Below are 22,032 nucleotides of genomic sequence, written 5' to 3'. Positions count from 1 at the left end.
TGCATTCCTGTAAGCTACGTGTTCCTGTATGTTTGAATAATCAGTGAGAGATCTTGAAATGCTTGACAAACACACTCGCCTCTCCCATGACCCTCAAATGCAGCAGGTGCTAATCCAGCCACTGCTGTGCAGCCAGCTGGAACACAAGCCTTGAGCTAACCTAAACACAGCGAACCAATTATGAGGCACCGACGCATTGATGACATGCAGACTGATAGACAGACTTTTCTCAGCCTGCTGACTCCACATAACGTCGCCTCGGCTCGTCAGGACAGGAGACGCGACACTAAAGACAGTAGCGCCTCGATGGGCTTGACAGCTGACAGCCTGACACATGTGTTCATGACACAATACGTCGCTCTGACCTTTAAAGTGGCTCTGTCTCTGCCCTCAATAAGCTCGACCCTCTTGGAGATAAATGTATGATGTTTTGCAGCGTGGACGATTTGCCAGGTTAATTAGTCTGTAAAGAAACCGAATGAAGAACTTCTTGATTTTTTACAGTACAACACAAAAACACTACCAGAGCCTGTGAAATATGTTGCAGGAACTGTCTTTATATACAATATGGCACCTTTGTCATTATTTCCTATTTTTATTCACCTCCTTTCCTTCTTCTTTGTTCATCTCTCCTCCAGGTTTGGACCTCCATTTCTCATGCGGGAGGACAGGAGCATCTCCTGGGACCAGTTGCAGCAGAGCATCCTCAGCAAGCTCTATTATCTGATGCTGAACGGTTCTCAGGCTCAGGTAATGCCCCACGCACCCAGAAACCAATAACATGTCACCCACTCTACTCTGTCCCCTGGACCCCGGGGCTCAAGGCTTCCTCGACCCTCTTGACTCCAGTGGGCCAAATTAATGCCAGTGCAGAGCAGAGAGGTTTGATCGAGGTTTCATTAAGGTTGGGTTCCCGTGTTTGAATTATATCGTTTCTACAGTCTGTGCGCAATTGGATCCAAACCACATCACTTAAACCTTATGATTATAAAGGCTCTCAGATACTTGTTTTTTAATGCTGTTTAAGTTGCATGATGACTTGTGAGCCCATTCGCTTCAAAATCTTACAAAGTATATTCGACTGATTTCTAGTCAAAATATCTCATTAACCTTAAGATATTACAGAATTACCTCGGGGATAAAGCAGTTCAGTGAGACAAAGCACGTGTGTTTTTACAGTATTTACACTTTTTCAGTCGGTTGATTTTTTTCTTTGTCTTTTTACTTGATTCAAGCTAGAAACATCTTTTTTCATTACTCAAAGTGGGATTTTTTTCCAGTGTTGCTCTGCTGAAGCTACAAAACTACACATTTCCTGCTTAGCATGCTAAGTGAATGACAGTTGGATCTGCTGTTGTTGAAGTTTGAGTAACACTTCCCACAGTGGGCCACAGTGACTTCTGTAATGTACTGGGCCCCTCTTATTAATTACCTACTGTAGTCCTTGTGTTTTTTCCTCTAAAGCTTTCAAACAGACAGACTGAGTCGTCACAAGAGACACTCAGTCGTCGCACCTGATTATTGAAATTCAAATTCAGTTGTTTTCTATTCTGAGTTCAATGAGAAAGAGAGGAAAAAAAAGACTCCGAAAACTAGTTTATATATTTAAAAACAAAAGTTTCAAATTCACCCATGTGAGAGAAGGGTTCACCTTAGGACATCACATTCACACACACTCACAGGCGCACACACAGTCAAAGCCTTTTATGGGAGAGTAATAAGGATTTTATGTGCTGAGCATATATTTAATTATGTCACCGCCCACTCAAAGCCCAGAAACACAAATCCTCAGCTTTACCGCTGTAAAGAAAAGATCACTTTATTCTAGAATAAAGAATGATGATTTAATTATAGTGCATTTATTTACAATGTGTACCATTTCTGCTACACTAGACATTTTACTGCTGAATTCCTGAATCAATCCTGCATTCCTGAAGTGTTTGTTTTGCGGACAGCTGGTCTTGCATGTTAAAAAACACCTCTGCTTTCATTCAGCAAGAACTACGAGCTCTGACAATGATCCCTGGAGCACATCACCACTTCAGGTTCATGTTTCTCCACAGCTGGTACAAGTGATCTGTTCACCACGAGCCCTGAAATCACAGCTCCTCTCAAATATATATACATATATATATATATATATATATATATATATATATATATATATATATATATATATATATATATATATATATGTGTGTGTGTGTGTGTACACATATACATACATACGTACATACATACAAGCACACACATGCTCATGCACACACACTGTCCCCACAGCTGCTCGTCGAGTTGCCATGGGCAACACCATGGTGACAGGCAATATTTGAGGTGGCCTTATCCAGAGTGAGCAGCTCTCGGCTTTATAAGAAAAGATCCGAAGAGGAGGAGGAAGAGAAATATCAGTCTGCTTCCTCACTGATCACTATCTCAGTCAGGCCAGAGGAAAACTCGTCTGCACCTTTGTGTATGTCCCTTTTTTTTTTGTTTTCATTTTCAAAGGCAACATTTAAAATACGAGCTCTAACAATAAGAGGTCAACCAAGGAGCTCACTGTTCACTTATCACTGTGTGTTAAAGGCAACTACATCAAGCATGATAATGCTGTTCGTGCTCTTCACTGTTTGACAGGCAGCAAGCGTGAGTGCTTTGCTGCCATGAAATCAGCCAACCCTGCTTCCTCATTACGTGGTGTTTTGGCACCACCCAGAGGTGAATTTAGCAAGATACAACTTTCGGTTTACAGTATGAAAAAAGGAGAACATGTCCAAATATCCCCGTCCATTCCCAGGCTGAGGAATACATAACCAAAACTGTGTAACATATTAGATTGTACAGCAATCACCAAGAGATTTTAGAGTCAGAAGAAAGCTTTTCAAATATGATAAAATGTAGAGTTTGTTATCTATGTGTTGGAAGACTTTTGTGTATTGCCCCTTAGTGGCTTTAATGAAGTAAAGAGGTGAAATACTTGAATTAATGTTTTGTGCTTTAAACACTGCTGCGAAATTTACGTTTTTGGATTCCAACTCAATATTTATATTATATTTGTGCCACTTGCTTTTTACAATAAACTTGAAAATGAACAACTGAAAATTGATCAATGAATGAAAACAACCACTTTGAAGAAGAAGAAGAAGAAGAAGAAGAAGAAGGCATACACTTGTAATTGAATTGTTTCACTTTGTTGTAGTCTTAAACACACACAGATCCAAATACAAATCCATTAACAAGTTCATTATTGTATTGAGAGCTGTCAGAGCCAGAGTGCCGTCACATAGTCAGATGCCCCAAGTAGTCTAGCAGTAGTTTGGTACCTTGCTCAAGGGAACCTCGTCTTGAACTTGAACCAGCAGCCCTCCGGTTCCCAAGTCCCCAGCCAGGTCTCAGTATGCTGCTGCTGCAACCCCCACAATTTCCCTTTCTTAATTAAGTTTGATCCCATAATCCTGAACATGATGACTCCCTGTCAGTCATGTCAGTGCTGTACTACAGGCCATCGGTGCGCAGTTTTATTTTGGGAACGTTTCTCTTTTAGCACTTTTGAGAAATTCTGTTTGTTTTGTCGTGTTTTTCCTCACAACAACAGCTAAATAGACCAGTAATAACTTTAAAGGGTTTTAAAATCTCTCAAATTCCGGTGTGATTGACAGCTGAAAAAGATCCGAAAATGTTCCGCCTAATTGTTCTCATCATCTGTGTTTTGAGGTATTGTGTCATGGTTGAGCGGTGCAGCGTCACACTGTGATACAGACAGACAGTTTGGATGTATGGCAACATCCTGCGTTCTCAGTGTGTGTCGACAGCTCCTCTATAAGGCAGCTCTTTCAGATTATCCTGTAGAAGCCTGCGGATGCTTAATGTTTCTCCAACATTTATTCAAAAGGGAACCCGACTCGGATGTGTTTACTCATTATACTGATGTGTCTTGTCTGCTCTTTTACATTAGAGTCCAATGGATGAATTAGGCCACCTGAATGATTGCTTGTCGGATGAAAACTGTATAGAAAGACGGTGCCCTTGCTGCTTTGAGCACCTATTAACCAACTCATTTATTTCTCTTTCTGCTCCGCTGCAGTTTCTATTCTCCGACGGCAGCTGGCTCTGAATGCACGTATTAGCAGCCTGATTCAGCTATCTGCTCCCTAATAGCCGAGCCCTGTTGTCTTTGCTGCTGAGGCAACAGAGGAGTTATGCTGGAGTAAATGCTTTTTTTCTGGACTCGAGTGAGGAGGCGGCAAAACTGGTTGCCAGATATAAATGATGGAGCGCGTGTGCTTGAAACTGCCAGAGTGATGTTTTGTATCGATCCGGCACAATTCAGCCTCAAATTAAAGTTTTTCTGTTATTCAGAATGTAATGTTCACATCAATAATACATTCAAAGGGCTTAACAGTACCCAGAAGGCAAGAATCGGGACTAAGATTAGTGCAATAATTGCTCCCACAAGTTTTAACGGAGCAGTGTCATGATCAAATTAAATTGCTGTAAGCTGTTAGTGCTGATTCTCTTTTGTCTGACTTCTTTTTGATCCAGGGTCTGTTAGAGTTTTCGGGATGTGCGTACGCTACACACTGTTTGGCTTCACAACATCCAAAGGCACTTTTTTCTTCCCTTTCTACCTGTTCGTGTTACATCTCAAACTTGTGGTTTGCTTAATGCGTGCTCATGGCTTCCAAGCCTATGACAAGTAAACGCAACAACAAAACTTTTTTTTTAATCACGCTTTGAACGCAACACATTTGGTACTTTACAGAAATACATTTTGTTAAGTATACCAAGCTAACACTAATGCAGTTGAATATAAAGCTTTTCACAGTCAGTTTCTGTTGAATCTCTTTCAGGAGGATGCAGTCGGCAGCGCTGTTGAATAGTGTTGCATTGCAGCACAAAGAGGCGTATATTTGTTATTTATAAGTGGGTTGGACAAGATGATAGCTACACATGATAGTGCAACAGTATATTTCACACTCATCAATGTGGCAACTGAGCATATAAACATTGCGTTAATGGTGAAACTTAACAAAGTGCACTCACTACTTCAGACAAGTGACATTTGTCGTCCAGAGGAGTAGTTAAAGGTCCAGTGTGTAGGATTGAGGCGGATCTTTTAGCAGAACTGGAGCAGCACAATTATCTTCTCATTTGTGCTTAATCACTTGTAACCTCAGAATGAACTGTGTATATTTACAGAGGGAGCCACTCCTCTTACTCAGACTCTGCAAGCTAGTTAAAAAAGTATGAAGGGTCATTATGTCACTGAATCTTGCCTGGGGGCCGGACTGTGGTGACAGCTGTTTTGAATTCTATTATTGGCCTTGTAAATCATTTGGGGGGGAAAAAAAAAATCAGTTGTTAGTTAACCTACGTTCTGAAGTACGTTCTTTCATTTGTTCATCCAAAGTGACACGTCATAGATACACAATCTCCCGTCACCACAGTAAGATCCGGTGACGTAATGACCCCTCCTCCTTTTTGAGGTTCCTCGCACCACCACGTTTCTACTGTAGCCCAGTGTGGACAAGCCGAACACTGGCTCCTTACATATTATCACATATCACGTTTTTTTATCAGTCACTAGATACTCTCATGCACTTGAAGCAACAATATGTGATCAGTTGGTTGCAGTCAGCCGCCTCGCTGCTCCCACCCATCTGATCTTTAAAAACTTTACATTGAATTACTTTACATTATTAGAAGTGATACACTCTGTGATGTGTAACCATGTAAGAAAATAACGGACTTGCTTGAGGGAACTTCTCTGTGGCAACGATGAGGAGCTCTTCATGTTGCTGTAATTAAAGACCTTCAGGACATCTTTTTTTGAGAGAGATTTCTGTGTTTGTGTTTTTCTCTGTGCTACTTTTCACTGATGTGAATTGGACGGGGTTCAGAGGGAAAGCTGTTGAAACATTTATTGGCGACATTACTGAGGAAAATGGTGTTTTTAGTGGGAGTACCGAGCCTAAACCCTTGGTTTTTGATATTGTACTAACTGCGTCAAGCTGTTTTACTAGTAGCATCATTATGTTAATTATTCTAAGCACACAGTTGCTGTTATATTAAGATGCCAGTGTCGTCTGTCAGACATTTATTGCATCACTGCCTCTGTCTCATTTCTCACTTCCACTCTTGAGGTGCTGAACTTTCGGTTAAGACTACCGTGCAGATTGTTGGGGTGTGTACCTGTGGAGTTCACCTTGTTCAATCCTCTTAAGAAGCTGCTGTGATACTGACAGTAATAGGTAGCTGCCTTTATCTGAAGGCAGAGTGTTGTTGGTCTGTCTTAGAGGGCAGAAATGTTTTGACAGTTTTTAAAGCACAAACATTCTCACACATGCCCAAAGTGCGAACTAGATTTCCAAATGTAGAGAGAGTTTGGTTCTGATGGTTTGAAGCAGACTGCAGTAAAATAATTTCGTCATTGATTTATAAAGTGCCGTGTAATTCCTGACCTCACACCGCTGATTGTCAGCCTGCGGCGTGAGCATGCTGGTTAGCAATCAATCTTGAATCCATTTTGCCGATTGTTAATTGTTAATTGTATGCTTTTCTAATTATATCTACATTTTGATTTTACGGTTTGTCACCACTGCGAGTCTTTTACCACACGGCAGTTCTAATGTTTCTCTCTCTTCCGGCAGAATGCTGGGGTGCTGTTTAAGATCCGAGTGGTGGGGGGATCGGCAGCCTATAGCTACTTGTCCCCGCAGGACAGCAGGCCGCTCTGCCACCCTGCAGTTGACAGGTAGGACACACACACACACACACACACACACAGGTAAATGGACACACTCTCATGCCAATATGTCAGTACTGTGTGCTTTTTCTTTGTCTAGTCGATGACACATTTATGACAGCATGGAAGCACAGTCAGTCCTTAGTCACGACTCTTCTCTCTTCTGGCGCCTCAGTGGTGGAACGAACTGCCGACCAGTGTCAGGATGGCAGAGTCACTCGCCATCTTCCGCAAAAGACTCAAGACTTACTTGTTCAGACTTCACCTCAACCCCGCGTAGTATGACTTCTCCCCCCCCCCCCCCCAAAAAAAAACATATATGCACTTCTTACCCTTAGCAGTTAGATCATAGCACTTAACATACAGAAGGTATCCTTGATAAATAACAGCTACTGTGTTCAGATGAGGGCTTGAAGATGTAATATGTGTATTCTATTTGTAAATGTTGGTAATGGCATGTTCATCTTATATTACAATACAGAAATATCATTCCAACACAGGAAAAAGGAGAGCTGTAGAAATCATTGGCACTGAAGACTGCCATGATGCACCTGTTCTTTACAAGTGTGTATTAGACCTTTGACTGCAGCTCAACTAATTAAGACTGAACCTGACGTGAATGTGCGCTGGGTGGATATTCAAAATCATGACTGACAAGGTTGTGGGTGCATCAGACAAAAAACCACGATTCCTTTCAGAGGCGAACGGCCTTCAGAGGATTACAAGAAAAGCAAGTCTAACGATATCAGTTTGAGGACATGAAGATACGGTCTTTATTACCTATGTGATGAAGAGGATCAGGGTGTCGCCACGCCGCTGAGGAGGAGCTTAGTTTAAATCTCCGCTGTTGTTCTGCTGAGCTGCTATGAAGGTCAGGCCTTCCACAAAGGAGCAAGGAAATGAGATTGTCTTCCAGGTTAGATTTGACTCAGTGGGGGTGTGTGTGTTGGTGTTCCTGCCTGTGGTTCCGTTGACGTATGTGTGTTTTTTGTGTGTCAGTGCTTTTGTGTGGACGCCTTCCCTTACTGCCCTCTCTTCAGGAAATTACTTATATGACTCGCTTCTCAATGCTTTATTTATTTATTTATTTCATGTTTCCTCGTCGAGGAACAAGTATATAGGATTTGATTATTTATAGCCGAGGCGAGTCTGCAAGGCCCACCGACGCATGGGCTTTTGAAATACACAAAACTCAGCAGCAAAACACAACAGAACCAGAAAATCAATTTCAATTTCAAAAATAAAATTACCATGAGCTTAAAAGACGAGCACCAGATGATTTGTGTTGCGACTTGAGTTTGAAATGATCCCGGTTATCACCCGTTTTGAGTTGTGTCGGTGAGGAGCTCCACATATTGATTCCCCATACAGAAATAAATAAAGTAATAAAATAAATGGATTGTTTAGTATTATGCATTAGGCAGTATTAGTATTAGGCAGCTTAGGGCAATGTGACACTGTAATATCAAGTAGATCAGAAAAGCCTGTAGATCCCATTTCCCGGAAACTCACAACAAGCCCATGACCTAATTATCTGAGAGGATAATGTGACATATTTCTTGTGCTCTGCAGTGTTGTGCTCTGAAAGCTGCTCAACAACATAATACTCAACACACTCAAAGTATTGCATATAGTTACAAGGCGAGAACAAGATGTGCAGTTACGCTCCGACCTCCCAGCGCCAGCACAGCGCAAAAACCTCGTCTAATATGGTAGTATTTCATTTTTATATTAATGAGCCTGGTCATCTTGTGTAATCCCATTGTAACTTCATGATTTCTGTTTATCTGCATCGTGTTATCTCTGTAGTGTGCCACTGGAATAATCACACACTGCAAGTGTTTAATTGACCATCTGTTATGCGTTGGCAGCAGTCTGGTCAATCAGGGCTCCCACTGCTGCTCCATCAGTCAGATTTGATTCAGTTTCCCAGGCACGGCCCCAACAGTAGGCTGTCCACCAGTTAATGTGATCCATTGGAAAATTAAGTACCGTAAATTAACCTGCAAAGACGTAAAACAATTTCGCTTCTCTTATTTTGTTTTATATCTGAGCAGTCAGCAGTCAGAATAAAGTGTGATGCATCATTTAAAGTCCCAATCTCAAGTTTACTTTCCCTGAGAATTAATTAATTTAAAGGATTGTTGCCAGTTAAAATTTGGTGTGTTTTTTTATGTGAACTTAAACGGAACATCGGGAAGTTTAGTTTATTATTTTTTATTTATTTTTGTTTCATTCATCTAAAAAGACATACTTGTATTTTTGTATTTTTAACTACATCTGACCTTTTCTAAGCAAGTAGACATTTATTATGATACTCAGAACAGCTTCAATCCTGTAATTCATTTACTGACCTTGCAGATGTGTCTGGAAATGTTCACTATTCAGAAAATGTTATTAAATCGTAACAGAGGACACTGAAGCAAAATTTTAAAAATGGTTGAGTTTGTTCCACAAGAAAGACCTTTAGTAAGCTTTAAGTAAGTGTGTTTCACATTTTGCACTGTAACAAAACCAGATATAAGGTTTCTCATTCATCCAGACACAATTATTACTGCAGCACCTGTGTAAAACCACAGGTGTTGAGAGAGAGGAGTCTTTGTTGAAACACATCAGATGTTGGTGTGTGTTCCTTTTTTATACGCATTCCTTTTTTTTCTTTATGAGTTCTTTAACCTCCCAGCTTTGTTGACATAATCTGCATGCCTGACATCTAGTGGTAACACGCAGCACGTACATGTCTATGTACTAAACGTGCAAGACAATAATTTGAGCTGAATGAAGCTAGGGAAGTTTTATAAGCTAAAAGTCTCCAAAACTTTCTCCATCCAGATTGCAGATCCTTTACAAAAAACGAAGCAAACTGATCTTTGAAACGTCTCCCACTAGTGGGCCATCTTGTTCTCAGAAGATAAAACTGACTTCTGCCCTCAGCATTCAGCTATTGTTGAGTCTACCTTCGGCCTGTATCAGTGCTGCCTGGCAGCTGAATACTGATGCTGCTTTATCTTCCCTCCCGAGATGAAAGCAGCGAAGCTAAGCTCTGGAATACAAACACAACACCACTCGTCATCCACCATTTGCATATAAACACATGCTGTGAAGCCAGGTGTCATCTGTGGCCGCTGCGTAATCCTGCTCCTAACAGTGTGTGAGCGTTTGCACATCTTTGTGAGTCAAGGTGAAACTGATGATTTAAGGCATAAACGAACACTCAAAGAAAAAAAGTGGTCCGTCCTCAACTGGGCAGGCTCATTACTCTTCGCAACACAGATTTCGGCCCCCCCTTGGTTTTCTGCTTTGAGGCGTTTGCAGTTGAAGCAATGCTTTCTCCTGTCACTGACTAAACTTACATAATACAATGTGTGTTTGTATTTAAAATGCGATTTTTACAGTCTTTTCTTGCTGCATTGTAGAGCCCTGAAGTTCCTCGGCCCTGGTGGACCTCCCCATGTGAAGCTTGTCATCGAGTGGGAGCATAAAACTAAGGAATGGTAAGTGTTGAACTTCTAGCGGAGTATATGGATGTAAACAAACATGATGGCAGAACGTACTTGTTGATGTCATACTGAGTGTCACTTTATCTTTGGCTTGAGACTCAGTTTATGATATTGAGGTTCAGTTTATGTCAGCCAAATCACGACAGAGTGATTCAAACGCCATAAACCCCACCAGCAAGCTGAATAGGGAAAAATGAATGTCACGTCTGTGTGTGTGTGTGTGTGTGTGTGTGTGTGTGTGTGTGTGTGTGTGTGTGTGTGTGTGTGTGTGTGTGTGTGTGTGTGCTTCAGTCTGTTTGGCAGCATCCAGGAGGAGGTGGTGAAGGATGCGGAGAGCGTGAGGAACCAGCAGCAGCAGCACCTGCAGCAGCATAGCTGTACCTTAGACGAGTGCTTCCAGCTCTACACCAAAGAGGAACAGGTGAGACTGGCAAAGGCAACGAGGCAACAAAGTGAACAGCATAGGTTGCTGTTGTCAGAGAGTCAATCAGAGCATCTGCGTTTCTTGCAGCCTTTTCCTGCCAAAAGATCAGGTGGTATTCAGAAGTGCAAGACCAGAACTGCAATTTACTTAGTTCATCATGTTTGTTTTCCCATTTAAAGTTTAAACTGAAGTGACCATGATACTCCTCTTGCTATCATCAGATGATCATATGCTTCACTCATACCTATTTATATGGGCTGTAAAATAAAGGTACAGTGGCCTAAGAAGAAACAAACACTACGGCCATTAATGCAGCAGTAAACTGGCTAATGGATGCTGCATTTAAAGAGGAAGTCCATCGATGTTATGCATCAAAGTCTGTTTACAGGCGTTGGGGAGCAAAAAAAAAAAAAGAAAAACAGAAACAGAAACAAAACACAGGGAATTGCGGGAAAAATCAGATCGATTGGCCTCAGGTCAAGTGAACATCTTCAGCTGACAACTGCACACTGCGACCACGCTTTGTATGCATGATTGAGGAGCGGTGTAGACAAAACTTCTTAGTCGCTGTTTTACCACCACCTCCTGCTGTTCTGAGTGACGTCGACCTCTCTATGGTAGTATCAAGTGCGACACTCTATAGGCAGAGTACAAAGAGAGGGCATCAGTGCCAGCGGGTGTGTCGAACAGTGAAGGTGGGAGCCAGCCGCCGTGTCTGCTCTGTTTTCACATTTTCACATAAAAGGAATTTGCCTTGTTGTTGTGGTGCATTTCATGTGTAAATACACAAAGCAGAGAAATACAATTTAAACAATGAAAGTGATAACGTACCTGGTTCCAAAAAGCGAGTCGAGTCAGGACGGGCCTCGCGGTGTTCTGATCATGTGTTTCACATCAACAGTAGAACATGTTCAGGTCATTGACAGGCGAACTAGGCAACGTAAAGGTAGTAGTTAGCATGAATTCACAGAAGGATCATTCTGGTTTATTACAACCTGTGCTTTGTGCAGATGCAATCATTTCCCTCAGTTGAATAACGTAGCGCTCTCTCTAAACCCGCTACACAACAGATTAAAATGAAAGCAATAAAAAAACAAACAAACAAAAAAAAAAACAAGAGCGAATATGTTAACATAAACAGGTAAAATATACAGGTTCTATTGGAGACAGATCCAGTAAGGTGGGGGTTTAAAGCTCAGCTAATGTAATCCATTAATGTGTAGTGTTGCCAACTGAAAGACACAAATGTTGTTATTATGAGTTTCAGGAAGGTGATTAATGTTTTCACCTGCTAGGCCAAAAAAAAAAAAAAAAAAAGCTATCAGACGATCTGGCTAAATTGCCGTTTTCAAGAGGTCTGGCAGACCTTCGGAAGATTGAAGTCCAACAAGAGGACAGATTAGGACAATGCCGGAATGAGTGTAATAGAGGGAGAGAGGCTGGTGAGATTCCGCATCTGTGATCTATATCTGGGAACACTTTTAGGGCTTGACTGTGGAGAGATGAAGGCAGTGTGGCATGTTGAATTGAATAAAGCCATGCTGGGCACAGATAGAGGTCCTGTGATCATCTTCCAGACTTTTTCTCCACCACTCTGTCAGCCCAGCCACCGCCAAATCCCCCTCCAATGCAGACCTTAGAGTACCCAGTAATGGGTTTTGTAAATTGAGGAGAATTTGTATCAAAAAAGGCTTCACCTCAAAGTAAAAGATGTGACTTATCAGAAGGTGACTTATCAGAAATCAAACTAGAAAAGGAAATTGTGTCAACTTTACATTCGCTTACATTCGCTGCTGGTAAAAATGATGGGAAATTATTCATTTGAATAAATACATACATATATACGCTGAGAAATCTAGCATTACATGTTTGACAGAATTGGTCTTGGAGATTTTTACTTTGAAAACTAGCAAAATAAAGCAATTGTATGACATTTTAAGTACCAAAAGATAGCTGGGACAAACAGGGGCAAGCAGAGAGCCATTTTTCCATCAGAACTTTTTTCAAATAATAAACCCTATTTTGTGTAACTGTGTTACAACAGGATTGCATTTGATAAAACAGAAGTCAAGTCAGGCATGTCCCAGAGCACAGACTGTGCTCCGTGTTCACACAAACTGGATTTTCAGCACGCTGAGCCTGAAAGGAGAGAACACACTGTTAGACAGCCAATAATATTGCTTTTAGAATTTATCCTAATTATCCTAATCCTTTATCCTAATCTTAGTGGACTAGAGGCTGATTCTGATAAACTGAAGGTAAATTTTACCCTGTCATTCAACATTTTGTTCAGGTATGTCATTCCTCCAAGTGTGTGGATGTTTGCCACGTTATTGTTGGCTCTACAAATCTATCAGCAGAGTGGACCTCCATAAAGTATAAGGCAGACTCTGGAAGGATGTGCAAGAGTGATGCTGTTTATAACAGCTGTGTCAGTCACCTTTGAAATGATGTGCTTGCTTTGATAGTTTGGGGGAGCCTGGGGATTGGCAGCACTCAGAGTTGACACAGAGCTTGACCGGCTGTGCTTAAATACCGGTAACATGTTTGGACAGTTGCTGATTTGTTTTGGATTACCTTAGAAATCCCCAAAAAATGAATCTTTTGCATGTTATTTGGGTATTTTAAAAGTACTCTTACTTTGGATTCACCAACTATTGTTGTTTTAGAGAAGAAATTCAAAAACTGTATTTACATATATTTACAGTATTAATGATGCAATAATGCAACGTCAGAAGGTTTGAATCTAGAAATGTGGCAGGGTCCGCCAGATTTAAACAAAGTCAAACAGCATGAAGCCGCATTGTGTGTTAAGCTCAGATTGTTTTTTCAGTTTATTCAGTGATGAACATGACTAGACTTTGTAACACCTTTCAGATCCTGGAATGGTTGAGTATGTGATTTGCAGCAGTAGCCTTATTTACCTCAGTATATCCACCTACACATATAACTCTGAGCAAAGTGAGGAATATGACTAAAAACCTCATTAAAAAGCAAACAAGTCTGCGTGCAGAATGAAAGGATGACTCAACTTCGGTACATAATGAAGCACTTTACAAGTGCTGCAGTGTGTTTCTTCTGGGACGCCCGCCAGGTAATAACATAATTCTACAAACCAATAAGCAATAACCATAATGTGACCTTGGAGGGCAGGAGATGGAAACAGCCATGTCACAGATATGTGCAAAATGGGAGGAAATGACACCGCTTGTGATATTCTGTTCTGTGACGCTACAGATCTGTAATGCCCTTTTAATTCGTGTAATGAAAATTCAGAGTTGAGTACAACACTGCTCACGGTGAGTTCACTGGCTGTAATAATGTCAACAATTACTGTCTGGAATGAGCCAGCGGGGTGGACGTGCTGTGTAATAAGTGAGTGCTGCACAGCAGTGGGAGCTCAAGTGCCACGCTGCTCTTCATCCCCGTCTCAGTTCATCAGCCGAAGTGTAAACAGGCCGCTGATAAGATCGAAGAAAAAGCGTCTCATCTCCTACCGTTTGATTTAGTCTCATCGATAAACTGAAGATGTGAATGTCAAGAACTTGATCGATCTCTTACGTTTTTAATTTATGCAGCGGTTTAAGAACTCTTTTGACCAAAGACACAGCCTGAGGTCACCTGACAGAAGGCCAGAAGGAGCGGATGTCAGTTAATACTGGGCACGAACTGAAAAATCACATATTCTGTTCATGAACAAAAGCTATGCCAGGCTGAATCTGACGCACAATATGTTTTAGTAATATAAAGTTGTTTTTATTTCAGGCCTTCTAATGGGACTGGTGGCTAACAAGAGAGGGACACAGTAGCCTCAGTTTTATCCTGTAACAAAATCTCAGATGGCAAGAATTCCACCCGAAGACCAGACATCACTTATTTATCACGAATCTTTAAGGGAGATGAAAGAGTTAGGTTTCAGAGTCAGTGACTGGCATTGTGCTGTTTTCAGAAACTAAGTACAATATGATATGAATGTTAAATTAGCGAGAGGGAGGGCAGAAGTGTGAATCTCGACTACTAGAAAGGAAAGTCTTCACCCTGTCTCCATTTATAATTCAGTCATCACTCAGTGCCGTGGAGACCTTAACAGGCTTTCACTCATCTGATAGTGTTTTATTTGGAAGGAATGGAGCAGAAAGAGGTGATGCATAAATCTGTCTCGACCTCCATACTGATGTAGGTACTTAAAAACATATTTCTCCGCCTGTGTCTCATTAGTAGAGTGTCACGGAGACACGTAATTGTCAGAGAGGTTACTTTTATGAGAGATCTGGAATGGCCACCTGTTCGCAGCAGGACAGTCTTCGTTCGATTTTTCTCATATGAGGGCAGAAAAGCAGCTTCTGTGACCGCGATCACGTGTTTTGTGTGTCACTTTTTTTGTGTGTTGCTATGAAATAAAAATATACAAGAGGGGATTTTGATGATAACCGACTTTGTAATACATCTGGATAAAGCGTTATGCTGATGAAGGTTCTCACTTATCCAGGTCCTGATAATTACGGTTCATCAAAGTGCTGCATTGTATAGGCAACTGAAACACGTTGTGCCAAATCGCACCAAAGGCTAATTTCTACATAATGTTGCTTTAATGCAATACTGTGGCATCTTGAGAACTCTTATTCACGCTCTCTTTCCGGATTTAGATGAGTTGATCAATACCACATTCATATGTGTCAATGTGAAGCTATCACCAGCAGCCAGTTAGCTTAGCTTAGCACGAAGACAAAACTTGTTAAACCAGCACCTCTAAGGCTTATTCACAAGGTGTATCTGATTCATTTAATCTGTAGATAAATTAAATGTAGAAGCAGTGGTGATGTTTACAGCAGATTCTGTTTCTGGATTATTTCTTGGCCAGACTCCAGGATGGACAGATGCTTCCCATCATTTATAGTCTTTGTGCTAAAGTAAACTAACTGTCTGCTAGCGATACACTCAAGTTTACCATACGGACACAGGAGTGGTATCAGTCCTGTCACTGGCCTGTTGCTTCGAAGTGTATTTCCTAAAATAGCAAACTATTCCTTTATCACCTGATCATCTGTTCATTAGAGTTGGCATTACGTTACGAGCCAATCCAGTTCCTCAAAATTAGCCACTTGTCATGCGAGAAACAGTTTGATTTCAATGGCTGATCTAGACTCTGAGTTTAAATACAGTTTGCTTTGCATGAGTGATTACTTTCCGTGTTGATTCTATGAGGCGACCTGCAGATGCTGACATTTCAAGTTCAATTTTCTCACATGTTGACATTAGGACACAATAACAGTGCTGACAGTGTGACCTTGTTGCGAGTGCATCACATTGTCTGTACAAATTCAAATTGGGAAGGGGCAAGACGCTAAAGGACAGTTTAAGACCGAGTACAAGATGTCATCCAGCAGCTCCGCAGACATAATTAGCAGCTGTTGTCACTCACAGGTGACATTTGATTATAATCTTTTATCCCTTTGTTCCCCCTTTACATCTGGTCGAGACTGATCGAGAGAATCAAATGAGATGTTGTCTAATCTTCTCATGCTCTTTCACGCACACTCACACGCTGCTTACAGACCTGCGGACATCTGTTTTTAACAATCGCGTTTCTTATCAGGCCTGTAATAGAACAACAGGGTTTCCACAGCCCACTTAATCTGGCAGCACAGCAAAGCGACACTTTGGCAGTGATTACGGGGTTGAGAAGCCCACAGCCTGTTTCTGTCTTCTGCACTCTTCTGTTTAAATAAAACAATTTGTGATCTTACATTATCGAACAGAATCTACATCATGTCCAGCCCGTTTAGGAGGGAGGAGTTGAGTTTTTGAATAGGGGGACAATAACCCCCTCGAGCCTTGTCTGTTACCATAGCAACACTTACTATTAGGATTTACCATGACTGGTCAAGAGACAGGTGTAGACTGAGGTTCTTTTGGATAAAACCTTATGGCTATATTCACAATTTAGGCTCAACGGAATAACTTTTGCGAAGTCTCCGATTGTCCCTCCAAGCAGTGAGAGACTAAATGCATTTCTCCAGATTTCACACACACGTAACCATAAAGCAAAGGAAACAGAGACTGCAAATGCAGTTTGTTGAGGTGAAGAATAACCAACTAAAAAACATAATAAAATCAAAAGAAAATTCCCTGAGTTTCCCTTTAGTGCTGGTTTTCTTGTTCTTGTTCTTTAAAATATGTTAAAGGAATGTTTAGGTTACTGAAAGTATTGAAAAAGCCTTTATTTAAACCTGGTATGATTCAGGTAAACATGGTTAAATGAATGAAAAAGATAAGAACCAACACTTTATATTAACAAAACCTGTCAGGTGTAAAAAAAAAAAAAGAAAATGTGAGTAAAAGTGCTGTAAGCTGCAAGTATCTCCAAAGGCGCACATTGCAACAACCTATTATCCCCGCTTCGCTTGCTTGGTCATTTCCATGACAGAACAATTTTTACGTTGAGCTTCAAGTAAACAATATAACCATCTTTGTTTGTATTGTAAAGTTTACAGTTTACTGGCAATGTGGACGCAGATGATAAGGTTGTAATTATCTCCTCCCAGTGCTCTTTTGGGCATTCCGAGGAGCAACAAAACAAGCTTCTTGTTTTCTTGGGAGTTTAGGGAGATAATTAAACATATTTTGTTTAACATATAGTTACTATTTGATCGACTGACTTTTCTAAACGATTCCAGCTTGCCCCCGATGACGCCTGGAAATGTCCCCACTGCAAGCAGCTTCAGCAGGGCATGGTGAAGATGAGCCTGTGGACTCTACCCGACATCCTGATCCTCCATCTCAAGCGATTTCGACAGGTAGGTGAGCAACAACCGGGCCCCGGTAAAGACAAGTGCTAGAGCTGAATTTGTATCTATCAAAGTGAATTATCACCTTACTGGTCTCAGCCACCTTGTTGAGAGTTGAGTATCATCTGCTATTTTTTTTATCTACAAAAAAACACTGTGCAGTTCCTTACAAGCACCAAATTGGGGGAAATGAGCAGTTAATTGGTGAAGATAGTGCAGGATTAAGCTGTTAATCAGAGAGATAATTTCCCAAGTTGGTGGAGACAGACCACAACACAACAGAGATAAAAGAGTAATCAGTGTTTATCAGGCAGTCAAACCCTAGGACAGCAGTTCAGGATTATTATCACTATCAATTCTGTGTCATCATTTTCAATTTATAGAATGCCACAGTATTTTTTTTTAAATGCTAATGGCAATTTTCCAGTGAAGTCCTCTAATTTCTTCTTTTGACAAACTCACAGTCCAAAGCCAAATATAATTTGGAAATTTAATGGTAGTAAATTCAGACATTTACTATCATAATTGTCCAAGAAAAGCAGCAAAGGCCCCCAAGTGTTTGACATTTTTACTTACAAAACAACTGAAATGATCGAATAATTAGCTGGCAATTCATATTCTTTCCGCTGGCTGAGCGACTTATTGTTGCAGCTCTACCAAACACAACTCGAAATTAATAATTCAGTTTCCACTTTCTGCTTTATAAATGTAAAATAAAATTTAAAATAAAACCAAAATAAACAGTGTCACAGGAACAGCATAGAGCATCCGGTCAGTTTTCAAAATGAAAAAATCCAGTTCCGATTGTATAAAACAAAAAATGAGTCAACAAAATCGGGCAGGCAAAAGGCTTGCTTCTGAAACATTCCCACTGGGGTTCTCTTTATACCTGTAGCAGACGCGACATCATAGAGCAGCGTCTGGTGGTTTCCTAGTGCATCTCTCATGTGGAGGAGGAGCGCAACAGAAAATGGGAGAAGGTCAGAGGCACACAGCAGGAATTCAAGCAGCATCGCTACTTTTGTGAATTTCTGGCCAGAATGGCTTCAAAAAAACAAAAAAAAAAACAGGATAGCTTGACCTTCATTTATTTAAACAAAGAAATTAGGTGAGAAATTATCTTGGATTTGATTCCAGTCCAGACAATTAAATATGTATGAAAATCAGATGGTGTTAATACACCGAATTTAGCAATGATAGGCCTATATCGGCTAATAAAATCGGCCTACCGATATATCAGTCGAGCTCTACTGTTTTGCACAATGTTCCCTGTCGTCCCTAAAGGAATATGGATGGTAAAAAAAATTCAAGGGGTCATGGTGGTCATTTAACTTAAAATGACCCTGCTTGTAGTTCTATTGTGAGAAACATAAGAAAACCCTGCCTGAATAAACTCAGTCCACTGCATACAAAGGTGTATTTACTCATTACTTTAAAACAGTTATAAAAAGACAATTGTAGTAGGGTGAGAGGAAGGTAACTGGATAAAATGAATAAAGTAAAGTGTAGATTAGAAATGTCACCATTATGGTTAAGGCATCCTGCAGCAATGTCCCTTGGGAGGTGTCCAATGGTGTGTCAGGGCGCCATCCCCCCTGTTAAAAATTAACAAATCACCTACTGCCTTACAGGCTCAAAACATGTTAAAGGTCCTATATTATACTGTTTTTCATCAAACATCAAATTCTTCATGTCAACGCCTGCCTTGCCTGCCACACGCCCCTCTCAGGGAGACGATGCCGCTTACGCTAGCAGTAGCATGCGCTAATGTTTTACGGTGGATGTAACGCTATGGCTCGCTGAGACGTTGTCGTTAAAAATGAAACACAACCACCACTATGCAACCAACAATCAAGTGATAATGCTTGTCTTGCTCTGAGCGTCGACATTGCGAAACACTGCTGTCTTTCCGCTGGACACACCAAACTTCACCTCGGGGATGAACGCCCTCCTCTCGGACATCTCCTATCACCACGCAGAGGAGGTCAGCCAATGAAAATGACTCCTTTCGTTACGTAACAACAGGAGCTGAATCTGAGCAGTCTGTAGGAGTGCCATGTTACCAGTGGGTGGGTTGCAGAGACCATGTAGGACTCGTTTGCTTTCCTCATTCTGGGAGTTGGCAGGCTCAGGGACGACCAGCTTATATATGTAGAGACCAGAGAAAACGTGTTTTTCATAATATAGGACCTTTAATATTGTGTTCACAGCTTGTTTCTGTTTTGCTGTGGGAATTCAATTATTGCAGTTCTATGAAAAGTGAAACCTTGGAATTTAAACCACAGTCTTTGTGCAATTGTGTTTTGTTGTCTTCTTCCTTTGTTTCCTTTCTTTCTTCTTTCTGTAGTCTATCAAGATACTCAACTACCGATTCAATTCGTTAACGAACCAAATTGAAGAAAGTGCAGAATAACTGTCGGGTCAAATAAGGAAACAGGCCATGAAAGTTTGAGAGGATGTGAGGGAGAGAAGTGGTGTGATGGGTTCTGAGCCAAATGTCCTCAAAGGCCTGAAGCCTGAAATGTAGCATGAACATTACAGGTCAGATTTTTCTCCTAGGTGGAAATTCATCCAAAATAAAATCAATAAAAGCTGCTCCTCTGGACACTGAGATTCAACAGCTCGGCCTCCTCCTAGCATTTTCACTTCAGTTTTATTCAGAGAGGGTGAGAGGTGAGATCAGTGAAACATACCTCTTTCTGCTTTTTTTTTTTGTTTGTAAATGGAAGCTGACACCCCTGACCTCAGTGCATTATTGAAGACACATGTCAGTCACGACAACCTGTCAACATCCAGCGTTACCATGTGAATCTTATCCACTTCTTCCATAAAGCCACTGCAGGGCTCTGCAAAACACTCTTTAACCTTATCGACAGACAGCCAAGAGTCAATCCCAAATGTCTTCCACCTCCACCTCTGCTTAGATGTGTGGGCGCACACATACGCATAGTATAGCTGGTGATGATTGGATTCTGACTGGTCATTGAGAGGCAGAAACTAAGTGAATGTAGTCGAGTAGAAGTGAGATAAATAAGGGGGTTCTGCACAAATAAAGGCCAGGCCAATTTTTAAACACAAACCTTTTTCAATCTTCTGCTTTTGGATATGTTTGGGAAACGAGAGCTCCTGCTTCACTGCAAGAAGATAAAAAAAAAAAACACAAGAACTAATTAGTATTTACTTGCAGCATGTCAGCCACTGCTCCTTTCCTCCCAACACACACACACACACTTAAAGGAATATTCTAGTATAAGTTTAATCCATGGTCTAACACACTGTAACACAGAGTAAGACCCCCCCTCGAGAGTTTGCAGACTGCTAGCTCACGTAGTTTTAGTAACCTGAGAAATGACCGCACGATAACAATACATTGCAGTATATGCCTCCAACAAGAAACCTCCATCAAAAAGCCACAAATAATGTTCAGAACGGCACCAAACAAAAGCAACAGCACAAACAGGGTTGCAGCACATAGTTCGAGGCATCAAACCTCCGCTGGCTTAGCCGGATTTCTATTGTGAAGTGAACACAACTCACCACTCTCTTGCCGCAACTTCCTGTTGTGGGGAAGTCCATTCCCATCTCCAACAATATACTTCAAATTGTACTACGACAGCTCAAGGAGCATCTGGGAAGAAGAAAAAATAGAATTGCTTGATTAACGCTTGACTCAAAAGAGTATATAGAATTATATCCATATTTCAACCATGTTTTAATTAGGTTGCTTGGTATGTTAATTGGTTGGTTGGTTGTAACTTTTTGGGACTTGGATTGAACAGAGTCCTCATTCATGGTATTAGTAGCACAGTGTGGTTGTGCTGCTACGACAAGTCAAAATGTCTGCTGTGAGAAATGCTTCAAATGAATCTGCGATTCATAAGAGTTAACAAGAGCCGTCCATCTGCAACAGACAGTGACATATAGGCACATCTTGACCAGCTTCTTGTTCCCTGTGACTAACAGTAGCATCAACAGGAGGCTTGTTAGTAACTCTGCACATGGCTGACAATAGGAACATCCACAAATAGCAGCTGCGGTGACTCAAGCTGCTGAATATCAAAATAAATACATATTCTTAGAAATTATTATGATGTTGTTTATTTTGGTGTTTTGACAGCTGGGACATTCAATTCTGGTGTAAATGTGAGAGTGTGTGTGTGTGTGTGTGTGTGTGTGTGTGTGTGTGTGTGTGTGTGTGTGTGTGTGTGTGTGTGTGTGTGTGTGTATGTGTGTGTTGAGGACAATTGTACTCTTGATTATTTATCAATAATCAATTGTTCGTATGGAGTATTCGTGTCTCCATATATACAGTATCATCATCACCATGCATCTGATACACTGGAGCTCGTTGTTGTTACCATTCTTACTTTGTTGATTCTTTAAATACTGCAGTTAGCTGAAGTTAATAAAAAACTGAGTTATGATGAATATGTTGACTTGTTTATTTATTTTTTTTAATTGCACTGTGTTAATAGGAGGTCATGATATCTTGGCCCCGTAATGCCTCAGTTCTTCTTTTAATTGGTCTCTGTTGAGTAGCCAAACCTTAGTGACCAACACAAGAAATAAGGGGATATAATA

General features: G+C 40.9%; 2 protein-coding genes across 3 annotated transcripts in view; both read left to right on the top strand.

Annotated features, from left to right (window-relative positions):
• The window catches only part of LOC119026695, a 1,024,654-nt gene that overhangs the window by 884,338 nt on the left and 118,284 nt on the right, over positions 1 to 22,032 (top strand). The window lies entirely within an intron of this gene.
• Positions 1 to 22,032, top strand: part of usp43a (ubiquitin specific peptidase 43a) — a 116,591-nt gene that overhangs the window by 77,380 nt on the left and 17,179 nt on the right. Inside the window, exons 8-12 of the mRNA XM_037110843.1 lie at positions 639 to 750; positions 6,645 to 6,748; positions 10,156 to 10,233; positions 10,531 to 10,660; positions 17,341 to 17,460. Of these exons, the coding sequence (XP_036966738.1) occupies positions 639 to 750; positions 6,645 to 6,748; positions 10,156 to 10,233; positions 10,531 to 10,660; positions 17,341 to 17,460 (544 nt within the window). The remainder of the gene's footprint in view (positions 1 to 638; positions 751 to 6,644; positions 6,749 to 10,155; positions 10,234 to 10,530; positions 10,661 to 17,340; positions 17,461 to 22,032) is intronic.

Source organism: Acanthopagrus latus, chromosome 1 (genome assembly GCF_904848185.1).
Source record: "Acanthopagrus latus isolate v.2019 chromosome 1, fAcaLat1.1, whole genome shotgun sequence".
NCBI classification, from domain to species: domain Eukaryota; kingdom Metazoa; phylum Chordata; class Actinopteri; order Spariformes; family Sparidae; genus Acanthopagrus; species Acanthopagrus latus.
The sequence above is the reverse complement of the archived record's forward strand: the minus strand, read 5'-3'. Positions and strand labels throughout refer to the sequence as shown.